The sequence below is a fragment of the Scomber japonicus genome, chromosome 4, assembly GCF_027409825.1.
Source record: "Scomber japonicus isolate fScoJap1 chromosome 4, fScoJap1.pri, whole genome shotgun sequence".
Lineage (NCBI taxonomy): Eukaryota > Metazoa > Chordata > Actinopteri > Scombriformes > Scombridae > Scomber > Scomber japonicus.
Window position 1 is genome coordinate 24,032,967 of NC_070581.1, and position 18,699 is coordinate 24,051,665.

Sequence of the window (18,699 nt, forward strand, 5' to 3'; positions counted from 1 at the left end):
TATCAGTGGCAGTAATTCTCCTTCCTTCCTCTTGTTTTTGACCACCTTTTTATTCCCCTTTCTCTCTCTCTCTCTTCTTTTCCTCCTCCTCTGCAGGTGAGTGCTAATGTCCTGATCTTCCTGTGCACTAACATCATTGGAATCTGCACCCACTACCCCGCTGAGGTTTCCCAGAGACAAGCCTTCCAGGAGACCAGAGGATACATCCAGGCCAGACTACATCTGCAGAGGGAGAATCAACAACAGGTAGGCCTGCACAGTGCACACACACACATGCACATTTGTTTATATGGGATGCATATAGTGCCTTTCTAGTCTTGAACACTCACAGCTATTTACACTACATGCCAACATTCACCCATTCACACACATTCACACGCTGATGAGTTTCTAATGCTCATTCAGACACATACACACACTTTGACCAAGAATCCTTAGAAATGCAGTCTGGAGCAGCTGAGGATACGAGGAACTTCGTGGACGACTCGCTCCACCACCCCTCTGTGTATTTATTACCATATTGACCTGAATATAAGACTTTTTCCTTTTCCAACGCCTGCTTTCTGAGAGAATAGGAAACATTTTCGGGCTCATCCTGTTGGAAAAGATTCCCAGAGATACTAACAAAAGAATGACCCGTGAAAATCCTCCATTAGCAAAACATAAATCCCAAATTTTTTTTTTTCAGTGCAGTTAATTCTAATCTTGTTTATTAGTGTCATACTCACATGCTCTTGTGTCAGGCTTTTGGGAACAAATAGACTTATTTTTCCCCCGCAGCTGTTAGTATCCGGTCAGTTTGATCTCCTCATCAGGACATTCAGTGGTGATTCTTGGCTGCTTGACAGGTGATTCGGTCCCTCGTGCATCTCTGTAGTAATGACGTCAGAAGATGCTTTCAACTGCTTTCCACTCATCAGGAGTTTATTTCCTTTGTCTGAGCAAAACATGTTACATGAGCTGTCAGAAAACTCTTGTAGGTTAAACCGGGCTAACTTAACATGTTTAACCTTTACATACTATTAGGTATTACTTCATAATTAGTGCCGATACCAAATTTTGAGCTGCAAATTTTGTGTTCATGTTTTCTTTACAATTGACACTATTGTAGTGAAAATACCATAACAATCACACTATACTATCTAAAATGAGAACATAACAGCCATAATTATTTCTGTTGATCAATTTAAAGTGACAACGATATTTAAATATTAGGCTACATGATCACTTTTAACACCCTCTAAGTGCAAAAACATATCATTTTTAAACATATTTCCATTTTTGGACATACTAGCCAACTATAGTCATGCAATTTCAGGCTTAAAGAATGTAATTCATGTGGTTTTTAGTTGCTTTTAAAATGGGTAAAATTTGACCTGAACAGTATGTAAGGGTTAAGTCCTGCTAACCCTAAAAGACACTCTAAATATAACAGAACCCACACTTTTCCAAACTTGCTCTCCAGGTAAAACATATTCTCTTATATTTGGGTCAATATGATATATTTTCTTTTACAGAGAGCTGATCCAATTTGAATAAACTAGGCTTAATGTAGATTGGGTAAATCATCGGCTGATATCCAATCTGCTTCAAAAGTTTTCAGTTCAGTAAGTTAACTCCAGTAAAAATGATTATTTACATGTGAACGCAGCACAGCAATAATTAATGCTTGACGTCTAAGCTCTGACCTCATCACTCCCCATAGGATACACACACAGAGAGGGAGAGAAATATTGGGGATGGCAGATATCCTCTCTTGGGAGTGAAGCATGCATCAGAGTTTAAACAAACCGCCAAATTGATAGGTGATGCAGAACATTCACCACTTACCTGAAGTTAAGCTGAAGGTTTTTCATGGCTTGATATGATGTGACATCTATATTTGGTCAGATAGCTGCATTAACAAGAGTGGGGTTGAGGTGTAAGTCCCTATTTGAGGCAGGGATTTTTGTCACATGTCATCTACCCTCATTTGCTCTCGTCTCTCTATAGTTAGATGTCAAATAAAACCAGAAAAATGTCCCAAAAGCACCTGAAAACTTTCATTCAGATTGTAAGATTCATTTTTAAACTAAATAAGATTGATAACTAAATAAGTGACAGTCAAGTTGTCACTTGTACTAAACAACCTCACACCTGTCATAAGATTTTGAGTCAACTATTTCTAAATCCTGATTAGTGCACAGAAGTACATCACTTTTTCCCATCTTTTTCCCCCAGTAAGTGGTACACAGGCTAAACAAACACTAATTTCTCACATTAAATAAACTGTTTGAAATTTGGCAGGAGACTTTGTACTTACGTTGAACCCCATCGCTCATATTAAGCACTTTATTGAGAAATTAGGTTTTCGTGGACTTTACAAACACCATTAAATAACACAGTGGACTCAGACACAGAGGCTATATCACCAGTATCTATTGTTAACATTCTCAAAATATCAGTGGGTTAGTTTTAAAAAAAAAAACATAGCTTTTACGTAAAACTCAAACCCACTGCCACGTGACACGCATTTGAGGACACTTGACATTTTGCAGACAGACAATAATATTATGAATGACACAATCTGCATTTTGTTTCTGTTCTTTTTTGTGTGTGTGCTTTCCAGGAGCGTCTGTTGCTTTCAGTGTTACCAAGGCACGTTGCCATGGAGATGAAGGCTGACATCAATGCCAAGAAGGAAGACATGATGTTCCATAAGATCTATATCCAGAAACATGACAATGTCAGGTCAGCCTGGTCACTTGGCTCTTTTTATGATTTAACCGTGAATTAAGAATTCAGTCACTTCAGTTTTTGAATTTTTTGTACAATGAAGTAACTGTAGTTCATCATCTAATGCTCAAAACTTGAAAATACAACATTTTTGTTCCTAATTCTTCATGAGATTCACACACACACACATACACACACGTTCACAGAGTCAGAGGAGGGTAGAGTGGTTTGGCAGAGTGGAGGCTAATTAACACTAGTGAGGGAATACTTAATCACCAGCAGCCAAGATAAGATAATCCCCAAAGATGGAGAACTTCAGCACACATTCAATTACAGCACTGAACAAACACACTGCACACAGTCTCCTCTCTCCTTTCCTTCTCTCTCTCTCTCTCTCTCTCTCTCTCTCTCTCTCTCTCTCTCACACACACTCACACACACACACACACACACACACACACACACACACACACACACACACACACACACACACACACACACACACATACACACATTACACTTGCATGAATCTCCTTCAGAAGACTTTAAGGTCAAACTTCCTGCTGCTCTCAAGGTTAGCAGCCCTGATAGTAACGTAAAGCAATACTGCTGCTGCTACTGCTGTGTAGTGATGAAATTATCATCAATATAATATAACTAACTGAAAATATCTATCAAGTGGAGGATTAATAATCTTTCTGTCTGTCTAAACCCCTCTTTCTTTCTACCTCTTGATCTCGTCCTCAGTATTCTGTTTGCAGACATCGAGGGTTTTACCAGCCTAGCCTCTCAGTGCACAGCTCAGGAGCTGGTCATGACACTCAATGAACTCTTTGCCCGTTTTGACAAGCTGGCATCGGTAAGAAGCCGCAATTGAACTTGTTGAACTATTCTTTTCATTTTCTTTATTCTGAGGCACCTTACAGACACTTTGCAACCTCATTTTTCTTCTTCTTTTGCCCTCTTTTTTTCTGTCTCTTGCTCTGCCCCTCTTTCCCAGGAGAACCACTGTCTACGTATTAAAATTTTAGGAGATTGTTACTACTGTGTGTCGGGGCTGCCTGAACCTCGAGCCGATCATGCCCACTGCTGTGTCGAGATGGGCGTCGACATGATTGAAGCCATCTCGTGAGTAGAAAACCAGTGTTTGCAAACGTGTTTGTTTTGGAGATATTTTTTGCTGCAGACGAGACACTGACCGTTCGGGATATGTGTTTGCAGGCTGGTGCGCGAAGTGACGGGGGTCAATGTTAACATGCGCGTCGGCATTCACAGCGGGCGCGTGCACTGTGGCGTGCTGGGACTCAGGAAGTGGCAGTTTGATGTGTGGTCTAACGATGTCACACTGGCCAATCACATGGAGGCGGGAGGCAAAGCAGGGTAAAGCCATAGGGTCACACACCTATTTGCACATGCAAACATGAACACAAACACACACACACACGCAGGTATTGAATTTCTGGTGTCTTTGTCCTTGCTAGACGGATCCACATCACTAAGGCCACCCTGCAGTATCTTAATGGAGACTACGAGGTGGAGCCAGGCTTTGGAGGCGAGAGGAATGCATATCTGAAGGAGAACAGCATCGAGACCTTCCTGGTTCTCGGCTGCAGCCAAAAACGGGTCAGTGCACAAAAGCATACAAACCTCAATGAGGACATAATTAGGAGGAGGATAAAATGTGGGAAATTTAATGGAATTGAAACATTGATGGACGTTTGTTTAAATTGAGGCTAAAAAATTGGACATAAATAGTAAATATTCCTTCAGTAACTAAGTGGAGTCAGTTGCTTTAAGTTCACCTCCAGTTACAGTAAGATTGTCTTCTTGTTACTGAAGTTTGATGTTTGAGCTTCACTCTGCAGAATGATGTATGTACGTGCAGAAATTTAAACTAGAAGGCTTTCTGCACACATCTGCAAAGTAGAAAGTTTCACTGTGCTCACCTTGTTTAGGACATGTACCTACGAGCATGATTTGTGACATCATCTGGTTTGAGGCCAACCGTGGTCCAATATGCAACTCATACAAATTATTGATTCCCAAATGGGAATGAGAGAAGGTTAGGATATGCTTAAAGGAATAATTTTGAGAACTACATTTATTCGCTTTGCTTCAATTTGCTTCATATCAGTATAATGATGCAAACAAAAAGAGGAATAGCCCTTTAGAGATATTAGATGATTTAAGAATATGTAACAAATCGAGTAATAACTTGTGAAGGAAGCAGAATCACAGAGGCATAATCTTAAGTGATGAGAGGTAACAGATTTGTGAATGAAGTCATCTTTTAGACCTTGAATGGACTATAACACCATCCTAAAAACCTTTCTTACTGTATTCAGTCACTTGTTTTGTTTTTCACTGCCTGTTGTGAGAACAGTTGGTCAAGCCTTCATGTTTTTCTCTCTGAGCAGAAGGAGGAGAAGGCGATGATGGCTAAGATGCAGCGGACGAGAGCAAACTCTAACGAGGGGTTGATACCACGCTGGGTCCCTGACAGAACCTTCTCCAGGACCAAAGACTCAAAAGTCTTCAGACAAATGGTGAGATTTAACATCCACACACCCCTTCACATTGGTAGACTCAAATTTTTTTTATGATTGATGCTTTTAAGAAACCTTCTTTCAGCTTCTTATTGCCATGTTCTCTCTCTTCTTTAGGGGATTGATGAGACCTCCAGTAAAGACAAGTGAGTATTGACTCTTAAAGTGTGCATGTGTGAAAACTGATTTACTGGATTTAACTAACCTCTTCAACACTTTCTGTTCTGTTTCTCCTCTTCTGCTCTTTCTGTGTTTCCTTTTTTTTCAGCCGTGGTGTCCAGGAGGCCATGAACCCAGAAGATGAGGTGGATGAATTTTTGGGACGAGCCATCGACGCTCGCAGCATCGACCAGCTAAGAAAAGACCATGTGAAGAAGTTCCTGCTCACCTTTCAGACCTCTAGCTTGGAGAAAAAGGTTCAAACTATGACTCTTGATTATCATTTTTATGCATTTTTAAAACCACAACCTCTCAAATCAGACTCTCTTCGTCCCTGTTTTTTCCTGTTTCAGTATTCCAAGAAGGTGGACGATCGTTTTGGAGGCTATGTTGCCTGTACTCTGCTAGTATTCTGCTTCATATCCTTCATACAGATTGTTATCTTTCCACAGTGAGTACTTGTGTTTGTGTATGTGTTTTAAGGGTGCTTTCAAACCTGCTTTGTTTAGTCCGCTTGTATCAGACTCTGGTTTGCTTGCCCCCCTTTGGGCAGATTTGAAAACAGTGATCGTACTCGAATGTGGACCAAAACAACCACATCAAACACAGGAAGTGGTCTCACCCTGGTCACAAATTCCCACCAAAGTTTGTGGTGGGAATGTAATCCGACCTTGATCTGACCTAGCTAACCAAGGCGTACTCTGCATGTTTGAACTAAATGTGCCCACATATTTGATTGTAAATGAGTGAAATAGTTGTCAGCGGCTAGTTGGAGAATAAATTGTACAAAGTGCATTGCATTCTTCATATTTGAGAAATTGGAGTTTCTTCCTGTGTTCATGTTCTCGCTCAGACAGACATATCTGACCGATGAGAAGAGTGAAATTCAGTTCACAAACTGAACCAAGGGGGCAAAGCAACAACTTTACCAGCTTGTCCACTAACTCAGACCAGAGCAAACAAACTATAGGCTTGATACTTATAGCTCAGTTTAACCCCAATCTGAAGCAAACAGGGTTGATGTGAACTGTATCTCTGTATTCTTCCTTGCAGCACCCCGGTCATGCTGGGAATCTACATCAGTATCTTCATCATACTTGCCAACATCCTTTTCATCTGTGCCATATACTCTTGCATCAAGGTAGTGGAACTTCTCAATACACACAAACTAATCTTTTGTTAATATTCACTGATATTTAACTAAAGTGTTAATACTTTGTTTTCACTTTACTCCGTCTTGTAGCTCTTTCCGGCTGCAATGCAGACTGTTTCAAAGAAGATCGTCCAGTCTCGCACCAACAGCACACTGGTTGGAGTATTAACCATTATCCTCGTCTTCATTTCTGCCTTCGTCAATATGGTAAGATCAAAGTAAAAGCTAAGCCAAACAACAAGATGACAGATTCATGAATTATATGAAACACGTATGTTGAAAATCATACTGAGTATATGCTTGCAGTTTGCCTGTGACACCAACAGCTTAGCGGAGTGCGTCGCTGAGAAGCTGAACACTTCTGCAGCCATGGTGACGCCCTGTGTGATCCGCAGCTTGAATGTGTCTGTTGAAGGGGGTCTCGAGATTTGTCCTAGCCAAGGCCCTTCCTGCCCCTTTCCTGAGGTGAGTCACTACTCACTTCATTGTATGTCACCGTTTGTGTTCCCCTCCGCAACTGTTTGAGCCATTTTGAAACAGAAAGGAAATGTCACATTTGCATCTGTGAGATCTGTTGTTGATATCGCCTCTTTGTGATGCCACTCTCCTGTTTTTTGCACCAGTATTTCAGCTACAGTGTGCTGCTGACGCTGCTGGCCTGCTCAGTGTTCCTGCAGATCAGCAGCATAGGGAAGCTGGTCCTCATGCTGCTCATCCAGCTCACCTTCCTGCTGCTGGTGGAGTGGCCACAAGTAGCACTATTCGACAACGCAGACCTCTTTGTCACCTCCAATGCCATGTAAGTGCAGCAGGATGTATACAGTATAAGAAACACATTTATGTTGTTTGCGTTGCAAATAGACCTCAGATGTGGGGTTTGGACTCGAACTTCAAAAACAACTGAAATATTCATTTTCTGCAGACTATTGATGAGTGTCTTTTCTACTCATTCTTTGATCAGATATCTCCTACTGTAAAACTTTTCAACTTTAGACTATATTTTATCTAGATAGGGTTATTTGTTAACCCCTGATGCATTGACCATTAATTTATATTCACCAAATGATGGTTTTGATTTTGGTATTAAAGCCTATTCGCTTAAATTTAACCATATCTGACCTTGGAGATACCATTTTAGTTAAGTTGTAGGTCAAATGTAATATCGGGAAGTGTTTATAACCTATGTTTGTTCTGAGTCCGATGGGTCCTATCTGGGTTCTACTCTGCTGGAGCGAACAGCTGAGAAGAGTGAGTGAGAGGACGCTCCTGTAAAGGTCCCGCCTCCAGAAACAGGGCTTATGTCTGTAGTTTGGAGCTATTTCCATTCCAAGTGTGTCTTATGACTGCAAAGCAGTATAATAAATATGGCAGTGACATATTGGCACTTTTTTCCATACCTTAAGTTCAAGTAGTTCTCTTATTTTGCACAGACAGTGTTTACATTTGGAAAGCCATGTTGCATTTATGTATGCATCCAGTGGAGCATCACAATGAAATTAGGCATAATGTGTTGATTCCACAATAGGAGATATGTTAACTTGTTACCTAACAGTTTTGGTGTAAAAAGCCTGCATATATCGGTATCGGGTGATATTGGTATCGGAAATTAAGAGTTGGGGAATATCGGATATCGGCAGAAATGTGAATATCTAGCATCCCTAGTTCTAATGATATGTTTTTTTTCTCTTTTCAGTGATTTAAATGAAACTAGTGCTCAATGGTAAGAAATTTAATTTGTATTAATTAGTTGTCTGCCCTTCAAATTGATTAATATTATAACTATTGTTTGTTTGATTTGTTTGTATTGACCAGAATTGTTTTTTTAATGTGTGTACATTTAGGTCCAGTTTCAATGAAACTACAAACCAGTGGTAAGATTACATCCAGTGTCACTTCTGGAGGCTTTCATCTCCTATTCTATCATTCTAACATTAATTCTTCTTTTTCACAGTTCATGTAATCTTCCTTCTTTTAATCTGACCATTCATCCATCTCTTTGCAGTCCATTTGTTGTGACCAAAGTGTCCCTGAGGGTCATGACTCCAGTGATCCTCACAGTCTTTGTCCTGGCACTGTACTTGCACGCCCAGCAGGTTGAATCTACTGCACGCCTCGACTTCCTGTGGAAATTACAGGTATCTACTGTGTCCACTAGAGGGCATCATCTGACCATTTTAACTGCTCACACTGTGGCAAAAGCCTCAGAGTTGTGCATCAATTAACAAACTGTTGATTGACTGCTGGCTCTCAAAGAAACATGATGTCTTTTGAATGTATTTGCTGATGAAAATATCTAATAAAGCACCTCCTCTCTCAGGCCACAGAGGAGAAGGAGGAGATGGAGGAACTACAAGCCTACAATCGCCGTCTCCTACATAATATTCTGCCTAAAGACGTAGCTGCTCACTTCCTGGCTCGTGAGCGGCGTAACGACGAGCTGTACTACCAGTCCTGTGAGTGTGTGGCCGTCATGTTTGCCTCCATCAGCAACTTTTCAGAGTTCTACGTGGAGCTGGAGGCCAACAATGAGGGAGTGGAGTGTCTCCGGCTGCTCAACGAAATCATCGCTGACTTTGATGAGGTAAAGTTTGTGAATTTGTAAAACTCAGTGTTGTCATCTCTACAGGAAAGTGTAGATTTGACATTTGCTGTTGTGTTATTTATTCACATCTCAGATTATCAGTGAAGAGAAATACAGGCAGCTAGAGAAGATCAAGACCATTGGTTCCACTTACATGGCAGCCTCCGGTCTCAACGACTCCACCTACGACAAGGAAGGCCGTTCCCATATTACTGCACTGGCTGACTATGCCATGAGACTGAGGGAGCAGATGAAATACATCAATGAGCATTCCTTCAACAACTTCCAGATGAAGATAGGTGAGGTTAAGTAACTGCTGTCTCTCTGAAGCAGCGTGTAGAATTCAGAAAAAGGTTAAAATGTTTCAACATCACAAAAATTAAAAGTTTTACAGTTATTTAAAATAATTTTTTGGTGCAGTTTAACACTTTTTTTCCTTCAATTTCCAGGTCTGAACATTGGACCAGTGGTAGCAGGGGTCATTGGGGCGCGGAAGCCTCAATATGATATTTGGGGAAACACAGTCAATGTGGCCAGTCGCATGGACAGCACAGGTGTACCTGACCGCATACAGGTAGGATTCATGTTAGAATTCAACTCAAAGTAATGTTTATGAAAATTAAATTAAATATATATCCTATAATAAATTGAATTTGAGTCAACATATAATATCTATACATTTAATATCTATACAGAATTACTACAAATTATTGACTGATACCTGGTTAGATTACTGTAATAAGTTTTTGTTTAATTGTGTCACTTTTTTTGGACACTACATTAGAGTCAATCAGGAAAATAAGAGAAGAAAGAGAAAAGAGGGAATAACATGCAACAAATCTGACTCAAACTGGGATATTGCAATTACATGGTCAGCATACCAGAATACCCCAATAGTGGCACTCAACCTCTCAAGCAGCCAGCTCACTTAAAACACTTTGCAATAAAGCAAAGACGATAGCCGAGGAAGTACAGTGCCAGTAAAAAGTTTGGACACTTCCCATTCCCTTGAAAGAGAAAGTGTTTCCAGACTTTTGCTTGGTACTGTAGAGTTAGAGTAAGACCTTTAGAGTAAGCTCTTTCATACCAGACCTATCTGCTATATTTTGAAGGTAAATTTGTGTTAAATGGTGAGGAACACTGATATCCAACATCCATAGCAAGTTTAATATGTTCAGTAAAGGATAATATGACAGAGCAGTATACTCCTCAAACCTGCAATAAGTATTTCTTTTTGGCCACTAAATAACAACTCTGACATACAGTATAATCACTGGATAAAGTTGATATGGCAAACAGGTTCTTGTTTATACATGCAACAGACACAGTGCAAGATTAGCATTCATCTGGAGTCGTGTTTCTGTCCACCTGATGAATCTAAGTCCTGTATTCACTCTTCCTTTCGACCTTATTTACTGTTTCTACTTTGTTATTGTTACGTTTGTCTGCCTCTGTCTTTGAGGTGTGTCAAAGAGGAATTCTGTTATTATGTATATGAATATCACAGCCAATAAAGGACAAAGTTTCTTAAATCTTATAATCTAATATGCTAATTTATTGTTTATGATCTAAATGTTGCTGCAACTTTAATATAAATATGCATTCTCCTGTTCTGCTGTCAGGTGACGACAGACCTCTACCAGGTGCTTGTAAACAAAGGGTACGTGCTGGAGTGCCGCGGGGTCGTTAAAGTCAAAGGTAAAGGGGAAATGACAACCTACTTCCTGAACGACGGGCCACCCAACAGTTAGCAGCCATGGCGACAGCAGATGCTTTGACGATCCCCACTGCAAGGACACAGCACCACTGAGCGAGGACTCACAGTGTGAGCGAATGGCTAAAAACTAAAAAAAAACCAACAACAACAAAAAAAACCCGCCATCACTTGAATCCCAAGCAAGGAGGAAAACAAACTTTTAAGACTTTAAAAGGAAAAGTGTTCTTGATGAGAGGAAAATGTTCTCGTTTGACAGCCATTTTGGCCCACATACATGTTGAAGGACAAGTGTTTTTCTCATGTCTAGCCTCTCTCTCAGGCTTCTTGAAAGATGCAAAGTCTGTTTATTTAAAACAACGCCTTTTAGCCTGTGTCAAAAGAAGATTAACGCTGTACATAAGGCTACTTTTTATTTTACTTTGTGTTTGTTTTTTTTTTGTTTTTTTCCTGTAATTTTTATTTCACATGAATTATGAACAGGTACTCATATTTTGTTTCTTGGATTAATTATTTATTTCAATCTCGATGTTTTTGTGCAAAAGGTCCTTTATGAAAAAAGTGTGAATACATACGTGCACAAATATCCAGTTTATTACACGTTTATAAGTGTGTATGTACATGCATATTTGTGTGTGTATGAATATATGTATAAAATGAGGAGGAATATATTGACCAAAGACTAAAGTATTTACAAAAAGCAAGGCAAGACATGTTTGATATGTTCTCGCTAAAGTCAGCAATGATCACCGCCTCTGTTTTTTAGGCAGGAGGCCTGAACCCTTTGTCCTTTTGCCCAACTGCTAGCAGCAACGACTGCTTCATTGTTATCAGAAAATACGTACAATTAATTTAATTTTGTCTGTCATTCAGGCAGCAAAGAGCTAATCACATTAAATCTAAATTATGATATTGCCCTCAACCTCTGGACAAAATTATTAAAGATGACTAAAGATGTTCTCTGAAGGGGATATCTGAAATCTATATTTTTATCTCCACTCTGAGGAGTAGAAGTAGCTCCAGCTAGGATTAGGATCCTCTTCAACCTCGTTTCATGTCAGATTGGTTCTTTAGAGCTTGAGCAGCCAGAATACAGCTGGTTTCAGCCGTATCAGTATATCATCATCGACTGCTCCTTCCCTTGCAGAGAAGTTTTTTTTGGTGCAAATGGAAATGAAGGAACTTAGATCAACGAGTTGTTCTAGAGCCATCAGGGGGGGAAACCTCGGATTTCAGCGCAGTGGTACCACAAAGCCTGATTCTTCTATGAAGAAGAAATAGATGAAGGAGAGAAATATATATTGATTTTGACTGAATACTGTGCTTTGTAATCCTGAAGGGGCATAACTATTTTCACTGTGAGGTTTTTATGATACAACAAAACTGCTTTCTTGCCAAACATAACCGCTTCGAAGCATGTCTGATTGTGGTATCTTGTTTTCATTTTTGTTTGTTTTAACGTAGGGTATTTTGTATCACTTCTGTATCCATCATTTGTATATTCTTAATGTTGTTATTATTATTATGATGATTCTGATTAATTATTATGCTTATTATGATGATTCCATTCCAATGAAAAGGATCAAAGACCAGCACGCTTTTCTTGTAAAATGCCAGTTGTAAAGCTCAAGCTCACTGGTACCAACTGATCAACTGCAACCAATGAATTCTGCTGTTAAATCCTAATGTACAATAGAGTATTTCAACTGGCGATAGGTGTGATCATGTATAGTAAGTAATAACCATTAGCTGCCTTTGCAGCAGAACCCGAGTGGTGTATGCTCACATAAGCATAGCAGTAAACACATACACAGATGATTCACTGTGCTTTTTTTTTTTTTTTTTTTTTTCAAATTTATGCCACTACTGCAGTATTGTAAATCTCAGTCAGGCTATAAGGTGACCTCTCCCTTCCACACATTAAACAGAACATAATCCTCATCCATGGTATTACACTAAGTGGTGGAGTGGACAAGGCACAAGTAGTAGGCCTACCTGTATCTTTCAGATTCATTTAATTCATTTCTAGTATTATACCCCCCTCCCCCCGCCTCCACTCTCAGTCTTTCAGCAACAAAGTGGACGTACTAATTGCTGAGTTTGATTGCCTTAAGTTAATATAAAACAGATCATAGAGTTTAACACTAAAACAGGAACTGTGCCTGCTTGCCCTGCCTGGACTGCTGATGTTTGAACGGAGAGAAAGGGATAAGGGCTTGTCGAGAATACTCAGTTAATATCTCATCGTCGCCATTATCTTTGTTTCTCCGGCTTCACCTGTTTTTTTGTTTTGTTTTTTTTTCATAATTGGGAGAATCGGCCCTGTCATAGCTCTTCCGCCACACTCACAATGGCAAACCAACAGTTGATCATGTTTGTACCAAAGCCAGCTCTCGCAGCCTTGTGCTATTGGTCCCTCCTGTGCAATGATATTTGGCCTCTGGCGTGGTGGGAGCACCAGAGGACAGTAATGTAAGTGGAGATCACTAACTACCAAGTGAACTGTGACCAATGAAGAGTGATTCATATAAGCAAAGAGTTTATAGGATGGACATGAGTTTATAAAAATGTGCATTGTATGTATTCTATTTCTATTGGCTGTCCATAGACTTGTGTTGATTGTTAACTCTTGGGATGTTTTTTTTTGGGGGGGGGGGGGGGGGCAGGAGCGGGGAGGGAGGTTGCCCCCATACTACTGAAACAGTGTTTTGCTCAGGCCTGATGAATCCTTCCGTATTTGTTTTGTTTTATTTGTATTTTCCCTGAGTTGGAGGAGTTGAAATGGGGAGTGTGGTTTTCTTTTTTTTTGCAAAGCTGGAGGACAAGAAGAGTTGAGGACTATGACAAAGAGAAAAATAACATTTCCCCTTGAAGAAAAAATAAAAAAAAATCAATGGCTGTTTTGTGTGTTCATATATTTACTGTGATGTTTTATGTCCCGCAAATATGTTATACTGAGTTATTTTTCCATTCCTCTAATAGTAAGTAGAAAGTGGCTCAATATACACATACATATTTAATAGCGACAGCTTTTTTTAAATTTAAAAGCATTCATTCAGATTCTCCATGCACTGACTATTCTGACTATTCAAGCTTTTCCACCACTGACATCTCAAAAGTAGATTATAGTAATTGTAATGAACATTTAAAAAGATGATTTTCTGTTCATCATGTGCCAATTTGCACCAACTGCAGGACACTACAGCCTACAAAATTTTGAAACTCGAGCCACGTGGAGATAATTAATGTGTCTTTGGTGCCAAGTTGTGTTAGGAGATCAGGCCCTGACATACCTGCTTGTGGAACTGGTGAAAATTACAACTGAGTTTTATTTATTTTCTAACGTGCAGGAATATCTTTGCCGACATGGGTTTACATTTACTGTCAGTCTAGATGCCACAAGTCCTAACGGTTTTCACCAAATTACGATTCCAAAGCTCTCCTCTTTCCATTTCCATTTCCTGCTTCATTAGAAACAAGTGACCATAAACTCTTCGTGTGATGTGCTGGCTGCTTCGACACATCCATGGTCATCACCAGAAGCTCTGACACTCGCCTGCAGAAGTGACCATGCGTGCCAGTGAGGATCCTCTGTTACAGCTGATGTCCTTCACTTAGTTTAGTACTGAATAAAGTCCATCTTCCAGTGTTTCTTGAGACGTTTAAAGCCTTTTTTAAACAGCTTTTGAGCAGTTCAGGTTTGGTGCTTACATCCGAAAAGAGAACATCTGGATTTCACTTCCTTAGTCTCCCTGATAATCTGAGAAGACAGGCCTTTATCGATCAAAACATCATCAGACTTGAACCCTTCTGCACTAAATATCAGTAGGATTTCCTCAAGAGGATGAAGGTTTTGAAACAGTACTATTAAATTTGTTTGCTGAGTGATGAAATCTCCTTGAACTTCACAGTGTTTGTGCTCCAGGCCTCTGTTGTCAATCAGGTAAGGAACCTCCCATGAGCCAGTAACAAAACAGTTTTTATCCCTTACATACTGTTCATATTCTGACTCTGTCTCTAATTCGCATGTATATGTGTATCAGTCATTAATAGATGTTTGATTAAAACTCCCTAATCACTATTCTATAGTCCAGTGGAACATTTTGTAGAATATAAAGAATACTGCAATTTTTGAATGGTGATTTTTAAAATTTTATTATTATTAAAAAAAAATACAGGTCAAATGTCTACATTCACATGCTCAAAAATATAAAAGAAATATGCATTTTAGTTCCATATTTGTATACTGTGGGTCACATTAAGAAAAGTCATCTTTCAACTATTCACAAGAAGTCAAAATTCAGAAGTAGTTATTTTGTCCTCTAGAGGGCAGTAAAGTCTCACTATAGACCGCTCCAGTTGTGACCCTGCAGTAATCCGTCCAAGATGACATCTAATCTTACCATCTATGCCAAATTGATTTGGAGTATGAAATAATCTGTCTTGAAATGTGATTTGATAAATTCAAATTTTGTTTGTGGATCACTGAGTTTTGTAACCTTTAAGGTAGCCTCTAAATCTTTTGTCCAACATCATATCACTATTCTGAATATTGAAACCTCTAGACTTCATTTCTAAAGAAGCATTGTTAGAGAAACTGTTACTTACAGCTTAAAAGGGTACTTCACTTTGGGAAAAAAAATCAATTAAAAGAAAATCAACAAAATGAAACATAAAAAATCTGGATCTGTTATTACTTTTAATTTCATGAATCCACATCAGAACTGGTGCTGCTTCTCTTTTAAATGTTTATAGGCATGTGTGTGTGTGTGTGTGTGTGTGTGTGTGTGTGTTTGTGTGTGTTTGTGTGTGTGTGTGTGTTTGTGTGTACTATAACTGAAGAAGAAAAACAGAGAGGTCTATCAGAACAGGCTGAACTCCCGGTCTGTCACTGACATTTCTTTAACAAACCTGTGGAAGCAACAGGTGGATTACACTCACAGAGATCTGGATAATATGTGAAGGACAATATTAGATTTTGAAATGTTACTTACTTGGTCATGTCACTGTTCTTTCGGGGAAACCTTTTGACTTGTGTCCACGGTGCAGGACTCTTGGACATCGACCATCCGTACTGCTGGCTGTCCGTCAGAGGCATAATGTACAGCTGGTTAGGAGCTGGAGATGAGAGGAGATGGAGACATTCATCACTTTAAATTCATATTACAACTGCTCAGTTTAATGTATCTTATAGCTGTGATTTGAGTCCAACTTAGTTCAGATCCTCCATATCAGTGGTTCCCAACCAAAAACAAATCAAACTGTGTGGGACCTCTTGTCTTACGTTACATTTTGTACCAATTAAACAAAGCATGACTTAGTTTATTTAACTAACTTTTAGAGGCTTGAGGAGATAAAATAAATAAAATCCAGCAATTCACAATAAATGAAACAAACATGAGAGGTAAGCTTAAAAAAAAAAAAAATTGCACTATTTCTGAGGTGCCTCAGTGGCCATTTGAGTTTGAGTTTATTTATTTATTTTTCTCATTTTTTAAAAATATGTATTTATTTATTCTCAAATTGAGGACAAATCGCCATGACACTGTCCAATCACCTTGCAAGCCCTTAGATTAATCCAGAGAACCCAGGTGGGCGTCCCGGACCAATGCTCCATATTATACGTTTAGTATCTTTATGTACACTCACATCTGGGTGTTTGAACCCGTTTGACCATCTCCTTGTATCGCTCATGGCTTCCTTGGTGTATGTCGACGCCGTAGGCCAGAGGCTGGTGGTACACGTTGCACACATCCGTACACCTGAGGGGGTCCTGCTGTTCCTGTAGAGATGGAGGCAGTCCTGACCTGACGTTAACCCCACCATCTGTAAAGAAATGTACAGACTGATCATTAATAGCATGGAAGGATTACTGGACAAGGCCTAAAGTGTTTGAAGTGATTGTTAAAATTTACTCTGGGAAAGTCTCATTTAAAGTAGAGATTTTAAAATTGAGTATCAGCCGACTAAATGCATTTAAAAATGTATTTTTTTAGATTATTTTTTCTTTCATAATAAATCTCCACAGCATATTGAGGCCATTACTTTTCATTAAAATAGAGGAAAGCAATTTAAAATCAAAGCAACAGAATCACTTCAAAAAAATCTATTCAAGCTTTCTTTGATGGTTATATTTCATAGAGTGTGAACTAAATACTGAAATTCAGCCGCAGTTTTTTCAACCATCTGCAGCGTCTCAGAGCTTTGCTTCACCTGCAAAATGTATCAGGACAATGGGTGTCATGCTCCTCCTGTGTGAGAGGGGTGGGTGGCCCTTTACAGGCACTTGGATTACATTAATGAGCCTATAGCTATTTAAAAAAAGACACAATCAAGTTACAGTTAAAGTTGTATTTTATCATAGTGTATTCCTTGCGATTTTACGAGTTTCAATGGGTTTTACACCTTACAATGTAAAGCTCTGATACATTTTTTGACTCTTGCAGTTGTTTTTATTAACTTTTTTTGCCCATACACCCAACATTTAATTGACTAATAGTTATATTTGTATGCTAATTGTGTGGTTGTCTGAGTATGAATGTCTCTTGTTTTCAGGTCTCTCTTGAGGTCTTGATGTCAAATAGCAATTTATAACCCTGCTGGACTATCCTATTAAAGTATTGAGTACTTATTGTTATTAGTTATGAACAGGGTTGGGAAGGTTACTTTGGAAAAGGTAATAGGTTACAGATGAATAGTTAGCCTATTTAAACTGTGTGTAACTATTTCAATCAGGACTTAATCAAAGTAATATAACTAATTACATGTGATTACATTTTGATTGCTTTTCTAATTTTTTAACTGTTAGGTTAAGTGTAAGTGTAAGTCCACCAAAGTCTTTTGGGTATTTTTCATGGATACTGACATGATTTATTAAGGGAGATCATTTCTTATAATGAAAGGTGTATTGCTCATTTGAAAATGTATTCATTAGTTCATGTAGATTTTGACATATAAAATAAAGATATTGGGGGAAAAAAGAGTCTGGCATGGGATTAAGCCCATGTCATGATTTATTTACAAAATATATATAAAAATTTTTTTTCAAAGGATTTAAAACAGCAATATCTGTATTATATCAGTATGTTAATTTAAAAAGTGAGGGGAAAACTCTCCTGAGTAAAGTCTTTGTAATCAACATTTTCATAAGTAACTGTCATTTAATTAAAAAAAACATTTCTCAGACAGTCACTGTAACAGATTACAGTTTTACAGTTATTTTGTAATGGATGTATCTACAGCAGCTAGCTAGTGCTAAGCTAAGCTTCTTACCCTGAGGCTGAGACGGTCCTTTGGGACTCACTATCAATTTATCGCCGATCGGGTTTTGATAACCCAAATGTGTTAAACCGAAGAAAGCCATATGTGTAACAGTTCCCCTTTAAGTAGACACGATAAACAAGTCTTACAACAAAGACACAGAGTAGCAGCATGTAAATAAATCACAACTTTTGGTTAGTTTAGACGTAACCATAGCAACAAGCTCCGGCCGTACACAGTTGTAATTCATTAAACTAAAACTCAATAAATACACAAATAAATGTAACAAAACAAAACAAAATAACAGTATAAACACACAACTACAGTGAAACAAATATGTACTGATTATATATATTTTTTTTTTTTCTTTTTCTTCACTAACCGTTACCATAGCAACATTTTGTGAGTTTCTATGGTTTCAACCCAAGCGAGTAGTTCCGGGTTTGAAAAGTGAAGCTGAACATATTATATATATATATATGTATATATATATATATGTATATATATATATATATGTATATATATATATATATATGTATATATATGTGTATATATATATATATATATTTCT

At 38.6% G+C, this 18,699-nt stretch overlaps 2 protein-coding genes across 2 annotated transcripts in view; one reads left to right on the forward strand and one right to left on the reverse strand.

Moving 5' to 3' along the window:
- Window positions 1-13,522, forward strand: part of LOC128356916 (adenylate cyclase type 6-like) — a 39,593-nt gene extending 26,071 nt beyond the window's left edge. The window contains exons 4-24 of the mRNA XM_053317103.1: window positions 97-246; window positions 2,609-2,730; window positions 3,463-3,574; window positions 3,716-3,843; window positions 3,937-4,095; window positions 4,197-4,338; window positions 5,133-5,261; window positions 5,379-5,407; window positions 5,530-5,677; window positions 5,774-5,871; window positions 6,474-6,561; window positions 6,664-6,780; window positions 6,880-7,038; window positions 7,197-7,372; window positions 8,267-8,293; window positions 8,415-8,444; window positions 8,576-8,708; window positions 8,891-9,154; window positions 9,249-9,453; window positions 9,604-9,728; window positions 10,777-13,522. Of these exons, the coding sequence (XP_053173078.1) occupies window positions 97-246; window positions 2,609-2,730; window positions 3,463-3,574; window positions 3,716-3,843; window positions 3,937-4,095; window positions 4,197-4,338; window positions 5,133-5,261; window positions 5,379-5,407; window positions 5,530-5,677; window positions 5,774-5,871; window positions 6,474-6,561; window positions 6,664-6,780; window positions 6,880-7,038; window positions 7,197-7,372; window positions 8,267-8,293; window positions 8,415-8,444; window positions 8,576-8,708; window positions 8,891-9,154; window positions 9,249-9,453; window positions 9,604-9,728; window positions 10,777-10,905 (2,670 nt within the window). The 3' untranslated portion in view covers window positions 10,906-13,522. The remainder of the gene's footprint in view (window positions 1-96; window positions 247-2,608; window positions 2,731-3,462; window positions 3,575-3,715; window positions 3,844-3,936; window positions 4,096-4,196; window positions 4,339-5,132; window positions 5,262-5,378; window positions 5,408-5,529; window positions 5,678-5,773; window positions 5,872-6,473; window positions 6,562-6,663; window positions 6,781-6,879; window positions 7,039-7,196; window positions 7,373-8,266; window positions 8,294-8,414; window positions 8,445-8,575; window positions 8,709-8,890; window positions 9,155-9,248; window positions 9,454-9,603; window positions 9,729-10,776) is intronic.
- Window positions 13,523-15,730: 2,208 nt separating this feature from the next.
- LOC128357627 (testis-expressed protein 49-like) lies at window positions 15,731-18,231 on the reverse strand. The gene is made up of 4 exons (XM_053317993.1): window positions 18,141-18,231; window positions 16,518-16,694; window positions 15,863-15,986; window positions 15,731-15,779 (listed from the first exon to the last, which is right to left on the reverse strand). Exons 1-4 carry the CDS (start codon window positions 18,229-18,231, stop codon window positions 15,731-15,733), a joined length of 441 nt encoding a protein of 146 aa, XP_053173968.1.
- Window positions 18,232-18,699: the final 468 nt, after the last annotated feature.

Excerpts from the sequence above, each read along its gene's own strand:
- LOC128357627 (XM_053317993.1), bottom strand. The coding sequence starts at position 18,231 with ATGGCTTTCTTCGGTTTAACACATTTGGGTTATCAAAACCCGATCGGC. Across the intron at positions 16,695-18,140 it reads AGGACCGTCTCAGCCTCAGG|ATGGTGGGGTTAACGTCAGG; the intron begins GTAAGAAGCTTA and ends ATTTCTTTACAG. Across the intron at positions 15,780-15,862 it reads AAGAACAGTGACATGACCAA|GTTTGTTAAAGAAATGTCAG; the intron begins GTAAGTAACATT and ends TTGCTTCCACAG.